This window comes from Echeneis naucrates, chromosome 14, assembly GCF_900963305.1.
Source record: "Echeneis naucrates chromosome 14, fEcheNa1.1, whole genome shotgun sequence".
Taxonomy (NCBI): Eukaryota; Metazoa; Chordata; class Actinopteri; order Carangiformes; family Echeneidae; genus Echeneis; species Echeneis naucrates.
In genome coordinates this window covers 6,063,593-6,079,834 of record NC_042524.1, presented here as the reverse complement: position 1 = coordinate 6,079,834, position 16,242 = coordinate 6,063,593, and the positions used below count along the sequence as shown (strand labels likewise).

Genomic DNA, 16,242 nt, shown 5'->3' with positions numbered 1-16,242 from the left:
AGCAGCAAAAGCAAATATGAAAAATACAAAAAAAAAAAGATCAATCAAAAGTAATAAATCAAGAAATATGTCCCAACATCACTACAATGACCACTAGATGGTAGTGTTCTGTCTTTATCAAAGTTAACAAAGCTTGCATCATAAAGAAATGAATTGTGGCAGCTTAATACATGTGTCTGTCTGCAGATGGAGTGGAGCATCTGACAGCCACTGAATGGATCCCCCTGCCGCCTGCCTAAGGCTGGACCGGGCTTCTTCTGGCTGGATGGGAGTTTGTGTGACTGCGCCGCCTTCTAACAGGTATCAGAGACCTTCATACTTACTCCAAAGCTGCTCTGATCTTTATCTGGAGGCCAAACCTGGAGGAACATGCTGAACCGTAGAGGTTGTTTTAGGGTTAACTCCCTTTCAAATGGGGCGTTGAGTGTTGGTATAATCATAATTTAGTAGAGACTATGCAGCTTCTCAACACAGCTACCTCGTGTAACATGTAACACTGTAACAAGTACAGGATTACAAGACAAACCCTAATCTGCTTTCCAGCAAACAAATTTGCTGTGTTAGAATTAGCAGGATTTATTTTTGTGATTGAAACTATGTTTAAGGAACAGGTTGCTTTCTGTGCAAGACATGTTGAAATTCGGGAGTATGGACTGCAAACCAATTACTCATATCCTCTTTCTAGGTCCGAAAAAACATTTACTTCATCACTTCATCGTTAGAACTACAGGTCCAGCCACACTTACTGTCAATCAGCCAAGCACCTGAGTACAACATGGCTCATTTGATTTGTATACATTTATAGTTGCAACAGTTTCATAAACTTTCGGGCACTCCATGTTTGTCTCCTCTCGCAGGCGATTACGAGAGAATCAGCAGCCACTTGTCTGGCTGTGCTGCATCTGCTCCTGAATCCTCTCCAGCACCTCCTGCATCCTCCTCAGCTGCAGGGACAGAAAAAGTGAGTGGCTATCACCTTTGTGAGAAAGTGTATCAATGAGCGAGCGAGGAAGAGAAATGTACCTCTTCGTCTTTCTCAAAGATAAGCCTCTCCTTCTCACCATCAACGACAGCCAGCGGCAGAGGAAAATCTCCTTCACCTCCATCTCGATACTTCTCCCGCAGACTGAAACCCACATTCATACCGGCATACATGCAACCCAGAAACAGATGGTAGAAGATGAGTGAGTGAATGAATGAAAGTATCTCAGGACATGGTGGAAGAATGTAATCCCAAAGTTGAAATGTTCTTGAAGACGTTTTCAGGGATATATATATATATAAAAAAGCTTCCTATGTTCTTGTTTTCTGCAGCTGCTCTTTAATTTTCCAACACTGGCTGGTGTTTGTTGTAGATTGTCACATTATCACAAACAAACTAACGCGTCAGGATTGAAATTAGTGGCTGCCACTGATAAACTAGAAGTGATATACTCAATGTGTAAATAAAAAAAATGGACAATATACTGTTCATAAAAAACCCATTACAAGTCAAAGATTCTTGGTAAGGGCTTCGTGTGGCTCATCTCTGCCTCCCCTCTATGCCCAAAATGATCAATTAAAATGTTTTAAATAAACAAATGCAGAAAAAGAATATCACTGACTCAGTCAAACAGTGACCATGTGCATCCTGCCTCCACCCACCTTCGTTTCCTCTCCTGCACCACCAGGCGCGTCATGTTCTGGATGCACTGCGCCCTGTAGTTTTCGTAGTGCGTTTCCCGCGTCACGTCCTTCAGGTCCTGCATGTGCGTCCTCACCAGCATGTTCCTCAGCAGCAGGAAGTCAGAGTGAGCCGGGTTCTCCACTGACAATGCAAAGACAACAAGTTCACAGAGTTAGAGAGGTTCTCCTTTGTCGTCGAAATCAAAAGCAACAATGTGTGGGGCTGACAGGTAACTGATAACAAACCAAAACACTTCAATAACTGTTAAAAATGTGTATTTCTGTGAACTACCTTCTACCACGCCCCAGGGATAAATACGACCCCTGAACTTGCGACCTTGGCTCTCCACTTGAACGTTACTCCCGATTACTGCAAACGGGATGCTGTCCTGCCAACAGAAGGAGAGACTGTGAGCTGTCCGGCTGGAAGTGGATGAGACAAGGTATGAACTGGAAAAACCTTGAGCAGCTGGTCTTGCATCTGAAAGTCTTCGTCTTCGTCTGAGTCACACTCAGGAAACTGGTAGATGTTGATCCCAAACTGGTTGATGTCCTCTCTGATCTGAAGAGACACAGTGAAAAATATAGTTTGATAAACAGAGACAGCAGAAGGTTTCAACACCTGACTGTGCAGCATTCAGAGTTTTATCTGTGGATTTTCACTCTGGAGCCTCTAAATGTTCCTATTTCACATAAAATTGTTGAGACAGACCGAGACCCGTTTTTCAACAAGGATGTCTGTAGTTTAACACTTGTGGCCATTTACCAGGAAAGAGTGATCTGATGAAAGACACTCCAAAGACACTATCCAGGACTCAAAGCTGTGTTGGTCACATTCCTATAACATAGTTTGCTATTGAATTCTAGCAATTCATTGTGAAAATGAAAGAATAAAAACTACTTGCTTCGGAAAACCCCAGAATTTTCCACAAGGCTGACATTTGTGATTTGGAGTGAAATTTAATAACTAGTGGTTTGGGATTGGTGTTTATGATCTCATACCTTCATCTTCTTTCTGCAGACCTCTGCTTGTGTCAGGCTATCAGCTTTAGCCAATACGGGAACAATGTTGACTTTTTCATGTAAAGCCATCATACATTCCACGTCCAGAGGTCGAAGACTGACAGGAGGAAAGAAAACATGCAGAAATGAGCCCATTGTGGAGCTGCTGTATTTGACACGCAGAACTAAGTCATGTTTACAGTCTACCCGTGGCCAAATGGAGAGATGAAATAGAGGCAGCAGTGAACTCTGTTGTCCTGGATGTTCCTCCTGTTCAAGCCACTCTCGTCTCTGAAGTACTGCTCAAACTGCTGGTCAATGTAGTCTTCTACATGCTTCCAACTGTGGCGAAGAGAAACAACAACCACGGCAGAGTCTGAGTTTGTGATTTTAGCCTGACCAGCAGAAAAAGTGTGTAGGAAGAGAGTAACATTAAGTCCACCTTTCTGTGTTGTTGACAGCGTCTCCAAACCCCGGTGTGTCTACTATGGTGAGCCTCAATTTGATTCCTTTCTCTTCAATGCTAATGGAATGTTTGACGATGTCGACTGTTTGAGCGATCCGTTCTGCAGAAGCACACACAGCTGATGTCACATTCTGCACCAAACAATCACATAATCATCTGGGCCTCTTTCGGCACACATGCACTTTTCTACTTTATTAACGTGAACCATGTTGTGCTGGACTAACAGAGGTAATCTCACCCTCCGCATTAGGAACCCTCCTATCTTTGTACAGGTCTGTGAGGAACAAACTGTTGATTAGTGTGGATTTACCAAGTCCAGACTCTCCTACAGAGAGAGAGAGAGAGAGAAATGACTTCTTAATCAGCCATGGCTGACAGATGTGGAATTCGTAGTAGTGATATCTTTAATGTAAAATGATAAGATGTTTCTTAGCAATGCATCAGTCTGCTGACATCGGATTTTATCTGCTGAAGCTTTTTCTTTCTTTTTGTATGTTTTGATACATTTGGTCGCAGTAACATTTTCAATGAAACCTAAAACAGTAAGCAGGCATAAGGGACTCACCTGCCACCATGAGTGTAAATGTGAATCCTTTCTTCACAGTTTTCCTGTGAACCTGGTTGGGCAAAGTGGCAAACCCCACATACTCCTTGTCCTGATCCTGCAGACAGACAACACAAACAGATGTATGTAAACACTGTAAATATTAATAGGTGTGGTAAAAAACAACAGGCAGATAGAAAAAAAAAACAAAAAACCGCACACTTATTATAAAGGCATACACACACACACACAGGTGAAAAAAAGCACACAGAAACGGACCTCTGGAGAGTCATAGGGGTCAAAGCGTCCCCACGGACTGTGGGGACGGGAGGCTGGGCTGAGCGGCGAGTCCAAAGAAACCTGGGAGACAAGTGGCCTCCTCAATGGCAGCGGCTGAAACTTAGTTGGTCTGTGAGGGATTGTTGGAGATCCAGCAACGTGGCAGGGGATTGGACGGGGCAAAAGGGGACTCCCAGGGTGGCTGGGGACTCCTCCATTGGATCTTGCCCCAGTTCCCTCTGCCTCATAATTGACTGGTGCATATTGGCCTGGTGAAACGGGAGGCAGATCCCTCATGGCGTAGGGAAACTGAATGTCCTCCTGGTCATCGATGGACAGACTAGACAGCTGTGACCAGAGACGGCAGAGTTACACATGGTTTTACAGAGACAATTCAAATGAACTAACGTTTAACCATTCTAGTGACTAACCACACCCTTTCTTTCCCAATTAGTCCTGACCTGTGATCCAATTATACCATCCATCTGTCCAGTTTGTAAATACCAGGATCAAGCTGCATATGTCAACTGGACTGAATGGTTTGTTTTTCTGTGTGTATTTGTGCTGTCTTTTCTACAACACCTCTGTCCAAACCTGATTTCCCCAAAGGGAGACTCGACTCATGTTCATGTGTGGGGACACAAACATCATCTACAGACAGCAGAACAGCATCGCACACATTACTGTCTCTACCTGTCAGCTCTCATTACCCACAAAGCTTTGCAGCAGGCTTAACCCAACTTTTAATGCTCTCACAAGCTGGGGCAGGGTTGGAGATTTAACTCTTCAACACACACACACACACACACACACACACACACACACACACACACACACACACACACACACACACACACACACACACACACACACAGCTAGAAACACTATCACCGAGTTTCTTTTATAAATTTGTCTCACCTCTTTTTCTGAGAAAGTTGCAGCTTTTTTTGAGTGGAAAGCACAAACATATGTGAGGGGAAAGGTTGCACACCATATAGTTCATACAAACTCTAATCTTAAACAAAAAATATATGGCAGTTACTCTTCATGAAATCCATACAAGTATATTATAGCAAATACCAATAAAGAAGTAGAAGTAGAAATTAAATGCAGCACTAAAGGTTTAAATCGGTAGGAACAGATACTGAATAAGCCATAATAATATTTTACTGTCAGCCTATATAAATAGTGTCATTTAAATAGGCTGACAGTAAAATGTGAGCAGGAACACCATGGAAGTAAGGCAGTCCAGAAACTGCTGTGAATGCTGCAGCCTACCTTTTTTCTTGCCGCGGAGCCGGACCGGAGAAGACATGCGCTCCATGCTGCCTCCCGACAGAAACTACAGCTCAGGTGGCGTTCAGGTGCCAGCACCGCTCAGCCGGCTCTCTGTCGCCTCTCTGCGGCCAACACAGACCGGATACTGCCGCAACTTCATTTTAATTAACACCAAGGAAGTCACGGGCCTCCTCTCCCTGTTGTGCAGACTCATGTGTATTGTAGAAGATTGCCAGACCGTTGATTCCAGATGCTTCATGGTTCACAAATACCCCGACTTTTTTCGGTTTTATGTGTGAGTATTGAAAATTTTTCCCTTACTGTCAGTGAACGCCACGTGGGAAAAAAAAAAAAAAAAAAAGCGGAATTTTGTGTTGCCATGGCAACTGACCGACTACGGCAAACCGCTTTATGCTACTTTAATATAAATCTCGGAGGGAAAAATAACAAACCAAACTTTATTATTTTATTTTATTTTATTTTTTATTTTTATTTTTTTTACCCGACGGGAGCAGTATTTGTGATGTCTGTTTGTTTCGATGATAGAGAAGCCGCTAAGTTTTAACGACGACAACGCCTGCCTGTCGGCCTGCGACCAAACATGGGATTTTATTTTATTTTACTTATCCGCCATCAAAGATCGGAGAAAACCAGAGGTCTGTAAAAACTAACGTCTCACATACCTGCAAAAATAAAAACAAAGATGTTAGAGGATACTGTGTAAGGTATGCTAACCACAGTCCGTGACGGTGTGCACAGCTGAAGACTTAACAAATATCCGTACTCATCGTGTAATTCACCACAACGTGTGCCAAGCAGGCAAATACAACAGAAAGGATTAAATGTGGAGCCTCCGGTCATTTTTAGGCTTAATAAGAGTTTACACAGGTAATGCTAGCTAAACTCAACAGCCAGCTAAACCCGGTGGAGCAGATCAGATCTGATCAGATCAGATCCGCTGTGTCCTGAAACTGTGCATCAAAATCTTTTGTCCAAAAGGAGGATGTGCTTATGTTTGTTTATGATTTTTGGGGGGATTTCCTCTCAGCTCAGGTGTCACACAGGTTTGGATCAGATGATTTGTCCAAAAGGAGGCTGTACTTATGTTTGTTTATGATTTTTGGGGGGATTTCCTCTCAGCTCAGGTGTCACACAGGTTTGGATCAGATGATTTGTCCAAAAGGAGGATGTACTTATGTTTGTTTATGATTGTTGGATGATTTCCTCTCAGCTCAGGTGTTACACAGGTTTGGATCAGATGATTTGTCCAAAAGGAGGATGTACTTATGTTTGTTTATGATTGTTGGATGATTTCCTCTCAGCTCAGGTGTTACACAGGTTTGGATCAGAGGATTTGTCCAAAAGGAGGCTGTACTTATGTTTGTTTATGATTTTTGGATGATTTCCTCTCAGCTCAGGTGTCGCACAGGTTTGGATCAGAGGATTTGTCCAAAAGGAGGCTGTACTTATGTTTGTTTATGATTTTTGGGGGGATTTCCTCTCAGCTCAGGTGTCACACAGGTTTGGATCAGAGGATTTGTCCAAAAGGAGGCTGTACTTATGTTTGTTTATGATTGTTGGATGATTTCCTCTCAGCTCAGGTGTCACACAGGTTTGGATCAGAGGATTTGTCCAAAAGGAGGCTGTACTTATGTTTGTTTATAATTTTTGGATGATTTCCTCTCAGCTCAGGTGTCACACAGGTTTGGATCAGAGGATTTGTCCAAAAGGAGGCTGTACTTATGTTTGTTTATGATTTTTGGATGATTTCCTCTCAGCTCAGATGTCACACAGATTTGGTGGCTGTGGACGAAGCTGCAGGGAAATTCAAACAGACGGAGACTAAAATGAGGAATCTACTGTGTACCAAATGCGCAGCATCTTTTTTTATAGTGACTACAATGTAGCCATACAAATGTATAATTTTGTTTATTAGGTTAACCACATTTCCATGTAATGTTCACAGTTCAGTATGTTGGATGTGGTCTGAACATGTTTAACAGAAAACAAATACACCATTCTGATAAATAAGTCACCCATACAGTGTAGCTTAAAGTATAAAGTGCCATGTGTTTCACAGTTTATGGGCAAAATTGATACCAGAGCCCAAACAATACACTTTCTTGCTAATTTTATCTTGTCTAATGAATACAGGTTCACAGAGCAATATGAGTATACTAGGTAACTGCCATTAAACTGTAAATTATCCCCTATGAATCCTGTATCCATTGGTTTAATGACTGCAGGTTGTCCAATGCATATAAACGAAGTTCACTCCTGATTGTTTCTGAAGGCACCATTTTGTATTTTATACCCCAAAACTAGGCTTTGTAGATGTGTCCAAACTTGGCTATCAATTACAGAAAAGAACTGTCCTCTGTAAATCCGTCCCACAGCACTCCTGTACATGTCCTGCGTCTGGTAGACTGGCTTAGCTGTGAGCTGTTGACCTGCAGCGGTTGTGAGGACTGGTTGTGGACTTGTGTTTGTCCAGAAGATGTATTTTGGTCACAGGTGTCAGTTCCAGTCTTGCACAAATCTGTGCTTGTTGACCTGCAACACAGAGTCTTGATTTGTGAGCAATTCATAGAGTCACCACTCAAACAGGTGTAGTCCTGCTCTGTCCTCATGTCATGGTAGTCACGTGTTTCCTGCCTGCCACCTGAATGGCTGTCAGGTGGGCTGTTTTGAGCTTGGCTTTGAGAGAGGCAGTTGACTTCTGTGTGGTCAGGGCTCTGTCCTTGTGGCTGTGAACAGTGGGATAATTCATGAGAATTCATGGTGTTATGCTGGTTGTCAGATGGAGTTTGGTCATTATGATTCTGCCAGAAGTCTCTTCGGAGTTGGTCCAACTCGGAGAGCAAAGGCAAACCAATGTCCAGGTGCATCAGCAGGTTCTCCAACCATTCCTCCAGTTTTGAAAAGGAAGGTCTGAAATCATGGAGGACAAAGACTCATCTGAGTTACAGGCTGTAAGAATTTTCATGCATTACTGCTGTTAATAATCAACTATGTATTAAAGTCTTAACAGAGTTAATTTGTGTAATGCATTTTTTAGCATTATTTTCATTATACAGGTAGTAAACAACATAAGAACTCTCAATGCATACAACTTCAAATCCATGCATAACCTCATACACAAGTAATTCTGATGCAGTACAGCCTTTACTGGTTGTATCAGCTAACCAGAAAATGAACTGGCTTTAGTGGTAGTTGTTAAGGTAACAACAAGACAATATTACAATAGAAGTTTCCAACACAACCTCTGCTGACACATCATGAAGCACGAGGGATGACAGAGGAGAGTTACAATTGACTGACTTACCTACACTTTCATTAGTTTAACTTTAAAAACAACAAAATACTAACTGTGCAATATTTATATAAACCTTATGCAAAAAAATGTGTTGCTTTTGTAGAAATTTAGGTCTACAACCGTGCAGTCCTACCGTTTATCAGAGTCCATGTCACAGCAAAGGACAGACAGTGGCAGGAAGGCCGACGGGCACAGTGGGGGGTGATACTGCTGCAGGAAACCAGTTACATTTAGCCCAAAGTCGTTTGTCCGGGGAAGGAAGTCAGGATCTGCACTCACTCGACCTATTATCTACAGAGAAACCAAGAAAGACACTGTAAATCCTCAACTTTAAAAATGAATTGTAGATGCTTGATTAATACAAAAAAGATCAGCCTAAAGGTTCTTACCTCACATATCATGATACCAAAGGAAAAGATGTCTACTCGTTCATCATAGGTTTTTCCTGAAAGGTGCAGAGAAATTTTGAAAAAACGTTTGAATATTTTTCATCAGTCACTACAGGAAGTCTCAAACTAACATAAGTTAATTTAGGCTTCTGATGAAAAAATAAAGGTGTTTACATTTTGCTTTCATATCACCAGAACAGTCTGGATTGGAGACAAATATTCCTTATTTATCGGGTCACCAAGGTTCACACTAGGGCTTTGGTCCCTAAGGGTACTCGTTTTGGATACTGCCATAATTAATGAAACACAGACTTTGTGCTCTCACCATGGATCATCTCGGGGGCCATCCAGTAGGGGTTTCCAACCACAGTATACCGCTTCCTCCTATCAGGCCTGCGCAGTTCTGACAGTGTCCCCTTGGCAGGCCGCTCCATAGAAGATGTTCTTCTCTGATTCCTCTCCTCCACCACCAGCCTGGCTAGTCCAAAATCAGCCACCACCACCGACTGGTTCTAATCGAGCAGAGAGGGAGAAACATAAGATCATTTTAAAAATGAACTGTTTTTGCTGCTTTTGAAAAGGACGTAAAGAACAAAAGCTGCATGGGATGGAACCGGCTGTTTACCTCTCTGACCAGACAGTTGTGTGAGTTTAGATCTCGGTGGATAACATTCATGGAGTGTAAATAGGCCTGTGAAGGAGCGATATTATATATGTCAGTTAAAGTTTATACCAGATTAAGGAATGTTTTATTTTCTGCTGAACAGAATAGCTCACCATTCCAGCTGCAATGTCTTTGGCATAACTCACTCTTGTATTCCAGGGAAAGTCCTTGTCCTACAATGAGATTATTCATCAACATACAGTGCCCATGTGCTCTGACTGTACTCATGAGGAACTGTAAAAACCTATCCATGGACTTACCATTTTTATGATGGTCTCTCTGAGTGTTCCTCCCTGGATGTATTCAGAGATGAAGTTTATGCGTTTGTCTTTATAAAACAGTCCGATGAACTTTAGAACATTTGGATGGTCGAGACAGCGCATCACCTTTACCTGCACACATTCAGTGGAAATGTGTTTTTTAAATGATCACAATACGAAAGATTGGTAAAATAATTAACCTTGATGTAAGTTTGTGGCGAAGGATCATTCACGAGGAAATGTCTTCCTCATCAGCTTGGGGTTTTCATAGGAATCAAGTGATTTGGTGTTTTTTTGTAGGGACGTATTGTCTCCCAAAGAAAGTGGTAAGTGCATGTGTGCAGTGTGAGGTTTTATTTCCACTAAATCTTAGTATCAAATGTTTATATTTTCCCTGCTTTTTATATTTGCATATGCAGTCTTGTTCTGATGATCACTTACCTCCTTTAAGAAAGTCTTCTGTGTCTCTTCATCAAAACTTATCAACTCTTTCATCACCATCACCTCTCCTGTCTCCTGATGTGTTACCTTGAGAAAAACAAGTTCACTGGTTAAAAATAGTGTCACAATGAAACGACAGCTACATGTGCAGTTGATTTAAATGCTTTTGGGAATGTCTCACTTAAAAAGGAAATGGACAATGCGATGGAAAAACACTAAGGGTGATACCTTGACAGCTTGTCCAAAGCATCCCTTGCCAAGTACTTCTCCGTGAATGAGGTCTGAAGGTCTGAAGATGCGGTGGGTTCGTTCTCCAGGGTCCACACGAAGAGACTCTGAGCGAACCATGTCTCGTTTTTGAGTTAATAGTGACAGGGCTCCAGGAGACAGTGGACACTTATCTATACTACAGCTGCGACTAAAAAAAAAAAAATATATATATAGACTTAAAAAGAGAAAGAAGGGAATTACAAACCAGGGTAGGCCAGTCATGAGCACTTACAGGATGTGTCTGGATCGCATTCCTGTTCCTTGGTGCTGAGGGGGTGAGAGGCTTAACCTGATTGGTTCATCTGTCTCTGCTCCTGGACTTGGCTCTTCTTCTAGACTTGGGAGTTTATGAGTTGAAGCAAGTGTGTTGCGAGTGCAGGGGTCAGGACAGCTGATGTTGTCCTGGGAAATCTTTGAGGGAAGGAGGCCATCAGAGGACTGTGGGTTATGTTCAATGGTCAGCTGCAGTGGTCTGCTTGTGTCCTGGATCACATGATGTATCTAGAGAAAAAGATAGTTTATTGCCATTTGTTGTGTGGATTATATGTATTAAGTCATGGAGCAAGAGGCGTTGTTTCCATTTCTTATTTATACTTCGAATATTATTGCTTGCCTCCTCTTGAGTTATGCTGCAAACAGGAATGCCGTTGACTTCCAGTACTTGATCACCAATGTGGACAGAGGACAGCAGGTCTGGGCTGAGGACAGCTGGGTCTAACCTGAGGGTGATGGAAAAGAGGAGGTTAGCCAGGTCCAATGCTGGACCAGTTTTTGGGTTAAGATAGAGGTTAGTGCTGATTACATTTAAAAATCCACACCTTCTTAGATCCAGATACTCACTCTGTTACAGTGACAAGAGGACATTTGTCTTGGCTGAAGTCAGTGGCCACAGTCAGGCCGCGCCAACCACCTGCATGGGGAGGGAGGGACACCAATGCCACCATGTGGGAACTCTTGGTGAGTGGAGAGGCGGACCTCATAGCTGACACTACACCTTGACAGAAACAGTGACCACTGCAGAACAGAAATAATATGGAGACTGACTGAAGGACACGCGTAACAATAAAGTAGCATAACCAAGAAATATTCCTGTCTGTTTTTTAAGAGCTCTCATGCATTTGCATAAATAACTTAGCATAGTTTCCTTTGCGTTCAAACTTACCAGAAGAGTTTGGTGTGTTCAACAAGTGTGTAAGTATCTCCATATCCAATAAACATACCACAGCTTATACAAGTGAAGCATTCAGGATGGTACTTCTTTTCTCCAGCAACCTTTTTAAACACAGGGGCAAAGATAATCAGGTAAAGCACAATGAAAAGGCAAAGGGAATATTGGTTTTAACAGTGTAGTGGGGTTGGCTTTGGGAAGGTCAGATGCAGCTCTGAGTTGTAAAAACAGTCTCGCTCTGAATTGTATTGTTAGGATGTTTTGAGAGGATATCCTCTCAATTGAGAGTTGAAAGAGACCAAAAGCATTTATTTTCATATTAAGGGGAACCCAGAAGCAGGAAGGCTTTGAAAACTTGAATAGTTGTTGTAACATCCTGAGATTTTTAAGCCATGTAATATTCAATGGCCATACTTCAATATATGATTATTATGTAGTGTGCATAGTTGTTCTTTCTATGGCCACTGGTGGTTCTGTATGAGCAATAAAGGAGCTATTTTTTAATTAGCCCACCAGCTGTCAATCCATTTACCACTGGCTGAGTTAAAAATGTTTTCAGAACAACAGGAAGGCTTATCTGCCAAAGTATTGGTAATTTGCAATGTTGGGTCTTTTCCTGTAATGTTGTGACTAATTATAATGGGACATTAGTCAAAAAAACAAAACAGGACAAGCGGAGGGACATAGTTGGGAAATCTTGTCTTATTTAGTCATGTAGTATGTGTATCTAGCATTTAATGATTTAAAAAGATATTATGAGGGCACCATAATGAGTCCTGTCATGATGGTATCCTTGCAGCCATGGCAGTGCTCTCCATAACGGGCCCAGTAATGTTTCTTACAGTACAACTGTCCTTCTCTTTCATAGTACCAGTGAGATAAGATGCAGCTACATTCAGAACATCTGAGGAGAAAAAAAGAACAGAGACAATAGACAACATTATCAAGTGCATGAGATGCTAGAAAGAGGAAATAAGAAAGAGTAGGTTTAGATGTAAAGGCTTTATGACAATAGATAGTTCAGTGGTATGCACAAGCAAAGGTAACGCGAGCCTCATCACGATGGAAACATGAGACTTAAGGAAAGAACTGTCAGAGCACCTCACACAGGATCAGCTCCAACATTTCCAGGTCAGCTGGACCATAGATACATTTAAACAATTCTTTACAAATAGTATACTTTGTTATGGATACCTAATTCCTTTCCTCACTCAACTTGTTTGATCCTGCTTGTGTTGACTGAGAATGTAATGCTCTTGTAGATCTTAAAGAAGAGGTTGAGACAACAGGCTGCTGCTGTTTCTCAAGCACAAGCCTGGGGGAAATGCAGCAATAATTATTGCAGGCAGGGAGACAGATTAAATGATGTGTGACAGACCTCAAAATGCTGATGTCATTGTGGCAAAGAGTTTATTCTGCTCAGTGCAAAGTTGCTTTTTGCAAAAAAAGTAATCATCCAGGGTCACCAGCCACTCACATGTCTTCACAGAAACAATGCATAATGTCAGCCTCCCATGGGCACACCCACACAAAGATTACGAAGGAGAATGTAACAAAGTGCAGACATGATGACATAACCACTTAAAACCCACTTGCTCCTAAAATGCAGAACATCATGCTCACATTCAGTCCTTTAAAATCTGTAAACAAACTTTTAGCTTCATCCCATTTGAACCTAAATGTGAAATATAACATGTACAATAGAAACCTGCTTTCTTATCTCCGTAATACTACAGCCAGAGTGGGAGGTGACTTCCTGGACAGAGTTCAGCTCCGTGTTTCCTCTCTCCAAGCCTCAACTGTAAATGCCATGCTGCCCTCACAATAGGGGACAAAAAGCCTTAATATTGGCAATGAAGTCAGGGAGGGAAAGAATTAACGTGACAATGAACCTGCATTGAAATAGTAATCAATAGTAAAATAGTTCATAATGTCTATAACTCATTACTGTGGTAATTGTAGGTCAGTATTAAATGGGATAAAATACAAATATTTGTCTTAGTATGAAATTTGTTAACAGAAAATTTCAATTATTATCATGTATAGGTATTACTTGGTATATTCCGTCATAATGAACTTGAGGTTGACTGCAGCTCATTCAGTGGAGTAAGTAGTTACTTACAGAAATCTCTGGTCTTAATAAATGCTGGTGATATAGTGCAGTTTAAGAAGTACTGCCAGAGGTCTGTTCGAGCTGCCCGTCATTACTGAGGAAATAATTAAGTAACAAAACCATCAGGCAGCTGCAGGATTATTTTTGACCTTCTGTCTTTGTTATTGTGCTGCTGGCTACGGATGTGGAATCTCTCTGTTTCACATCTGTTATTCCGCTCAAACATCTGGTTTTGAGAAACTCCTTGAATGAGCACAGGCGTGCATTCAGACATTTTATACTCTCTCAAACTGCCACCCATTTCCTCATATTTCCCAACATCTCCACCTAAAAGTATTCCTTATATCTGGCACAAGAAAATTGTTCCATTCAGGAACCAATTCTCTCTGAACTACGATCTGTCCCTGCGTGAACAAAAGTGGAGCAACGGCTATACAAGCACCTGGTGTATGTAAAACAAAGATGTCATGATCAGGCCTTTAACCTATAGGTCAGATGTTAAAAATCTAATGACGTATTCTCTTGCCGTGGTTTCCTCCCTGGTCTGTCTATTTCACCCAGCAAAACTTCCTTAAAAAAAAAAAACCCAATAGTTTTTAAAAGAAAACATTTGTTCTGATCTAATTGTATTGCGTATTGTGTTACAGGGGTACTGCCTCATTACTGTTATGGATGTGGTGTAAATGTGGCCGTGTACAGTGTTTTCTTTCTGTATGCTTTTTTTAAAATATAGATTTTAGTATAAAGGTTTTTGGCAGGGTTAAACAGATTCAGATCAAAATAAGCAGATGGAAACGAAAATGAGGATTTGCATTGTTGTGTTGGCCACATTCACGCCCTCTAAGACTGGGTTGTTGTCTGTGATTGTTATGGTTTCTGAAGCCGCTTATACACATACTGATAACTGATGTCAAAGTAGCGAATTTTGAAGCAACGGGTTGCACATGCATCTGTCTGAAGCAGTTGACTTGTGTTTGAGGAAGTAACACAGATATCAGGCTACAGTTCAGTTTTAGTCTCTTTTTCTGACTTTCTTCTCTTTCATCCCAAAACATATTTTACCAATTAACAACAGCGGCTCTTACCGTCCTTTCATTCCTCTCCGAAACCTCTGGTCCCGCCGTGACATTCTGCTTTGTCTGTTCACGTCTAGACAACTGTCACTCAGAAAACTATCCTCCCAGCTACGAAAGGAGCTTGTCTGCTGCATGTGTTCATGAGTGGATCATACATCTGAGAGGGCGTTTTCTTTTTGGTTTAGTTGTTTGGTTTTTGTTTTGTTTTTTTTCTATCTCTCCTCTCACTCAGAGGCTTCCTGTGTGTACGAGTTCCCTCTCTGATGTGTAGAGAAGCGGTGAGAAAAAACTGACCCACTGACATCAGCCAGCCAAACTCCCTCTACTGGCTGCAGAGAAACAGACCTATCCCAGCTAAGTTGTGCTCCACCCTCCCCCTCCTGTTCCTTCCACTATGTAGACTTCCAGAAGATACAGTTACACTCTTCTGCAGAGTTCACAAAGTCCACAGAGTGCAGGAGAGTTAAGCTTACACACTCTTAAATGTGAACCTACATGAATGTTCATGTGAGTTTATGCAAATCTGTGTTCATCTCAGAAGTGGGTGGTATCTGAGTGTTAGTGAGTCAGTGTGTATTGAATTGAGCTCTGTTCTCATCAGCGCAGGCATAATCTCTTTATGAATGCCCCAATTACTGCACTGTCCTGATCCCACAGTAAAGCACTCTATTCATCACATACAACACACAAAGAGGGAGATTTCAGTCTGAGCACAAGACACAAGAACTGCCCAGACTAAGAAGAAATAAACCATTGATACCGTTGAGTATGAAATCTAGATGCACTCAGCTTATCCATGTGAGTGCAACTTTGCCACCAGAGTAATAACACAGTCAATTGAGTGCACTTTTCATTGGTTATTTAAATGGCATTTTCTATTATTAGTCCAGCCAGTCAATTTATGGCATTCAGGTGATAGATCTTGTCAGCTAATGAATTTCTGTCATGCACCGTGCAGGTCCTACAAACTGACCGACAGAAACAGCTGTTTGTGGTGCTGCGATGCATGTCTCCAAAAAAAAAAAAAAAACTAAATGTATACATCTGTGTTTTTTTGCAGTGAGGCTAACTTATTTTCTTTTTTTTGTAGTAAGCATTCATTACTTTAGTTGGTTTTCTTTCTGGATTTGCATCTTTATTGTAGATAAAAGTCTGCGTTTGCTTAGTTTCAGCATGAATTGACCTAATGACCAGAGCTTTTTGAGTCTGACAGTTTGCTGTTTCCTTTTTTATTTTCGGTCTAACTTGTGGTCATTTGAACCACACGTTAGACATTTAGACAGTTAGACATTAACACATTTAAAACATTGT

At 41.5% G+C, this 16,242-nt stretch overlaps 2 protein-coding genes across 2 annotated transcripts; both read right to left on the bottom strand.

Annotated features, from left to right (window-relative positions):
- Positions 1 to 263: 263 nt before the first annotated feature.
- Positions 264 to 4,441, bottom strand: LOC115054497 (septin-5-like). The gene is made up of 12 exons (XM_029519747.1): positions 4,418 to 4,441; positions 3,957 to 4,304; positions 3,699 to 3,795; positions 3,372 to 3,458; positions 3,110 to 3,233; positions 2,875 to 3,009; positions 2,668 to 2,785; positions 2,126 to 2,227; positions 1,958 to 2,054; positions 1,645 to 1,807; positions 1,024 to 1,126; positions 264 to 944 (listed from the first exon to the last, which is right to left on the bottom strand). The coding sequence occupies exons 1-12, from the start codon at positions 4,439 to 4,441 to the stop codon at positions 873 to 875; spliced, it is 1,470 nt and encodes a 489-aa protein (XP_029375607.1). The 3' UTR covers positions 264 to 872.
- A 2,723-nt stretch (positions 4,442 to 7,164) lies between these two features.
- On the bottom strand, positions 7,165 to 15,174 carry LOC115053894 (LIM domain kinase 1-like). The gene is made up of 15 exons (XM_029518762.1): positions 14,941 to 15,174; positions 12,508 to 12,646; positions 11,737 to 11,846; positions 11,415 to 11,588; positions 11,188 to 11,293; positions 10,807 to 11,075; positions 10,533 to 10,722; positions 10,305 to 10,391; positions 9,864 to 9,995; positions 9,717 to 9,776; positions 9,565 to 9,630; positions 9,265 to 9,451; positions 8,940 to 8,995; positions 8,684 to 8,841; positions 7,165 to 8,165 (listed from the first exon to the last, which is right to left on the bottom strand). The coding sequence occupies exons 1-15, from the start codon at positions 15,063 to 15,065 to the stop codon at positions 7,592 to 7,594; spliced, it is 2,433 nt and encodes an 810-aa protein (XP_029374622.1). The 5' UTR covers positions 15,066 to 15,174; the 3' UTR covers positions 7,165 to 7,591.
- Between the last annotated feature and the right edge of the window lie 1,068 nt (positions 15,175 to 16,242).

Bases quoted from the DNA above. Each gene is read 5' to 3' on its own strand.
- LOC115053894 (XM_029518762.1), bottom strand. From the start codon at position 15,065: ATGCAGCAGACAAGCTCCTTTCGTAGCTGGGAGGATAGTTTTCTGAGT. The intron at 11,589-11,736 runs GTAAGTTTGAAC...TCTGTTCTGCAG, and splicing joins GAACACACCAAACTCTTCTG to TGGTCACTGTTTCTGTCAAG. The intron at 9,777-9,863 runs GTAAGTCCATGG...ATCTCATTGTAG, and splicing joins GAGAGACCATCATAAAAATG to GACAAGGACTTTCCCTGGAA.
- LOC115054497 (XM_029519747.1), bottom strand. From the start codon at position 4,441: ATGGATGGTATAATTGGATCACAG. The intron at 3,796-3,956 runs GTCCGTTTCTGT...GTCTGTCTGCAG, and splicing joins ACCCCTATGACTCTCCAGAG to GATCAGGACAAGGAGTATGT. The intron at 945-1,023 runs GTACATTTCTCT...CTGTCCCTGCAG, and splicing joins TCTTTGAGAAAGACGAAGAG to CTGAGGAGGATGCAGGAGGT.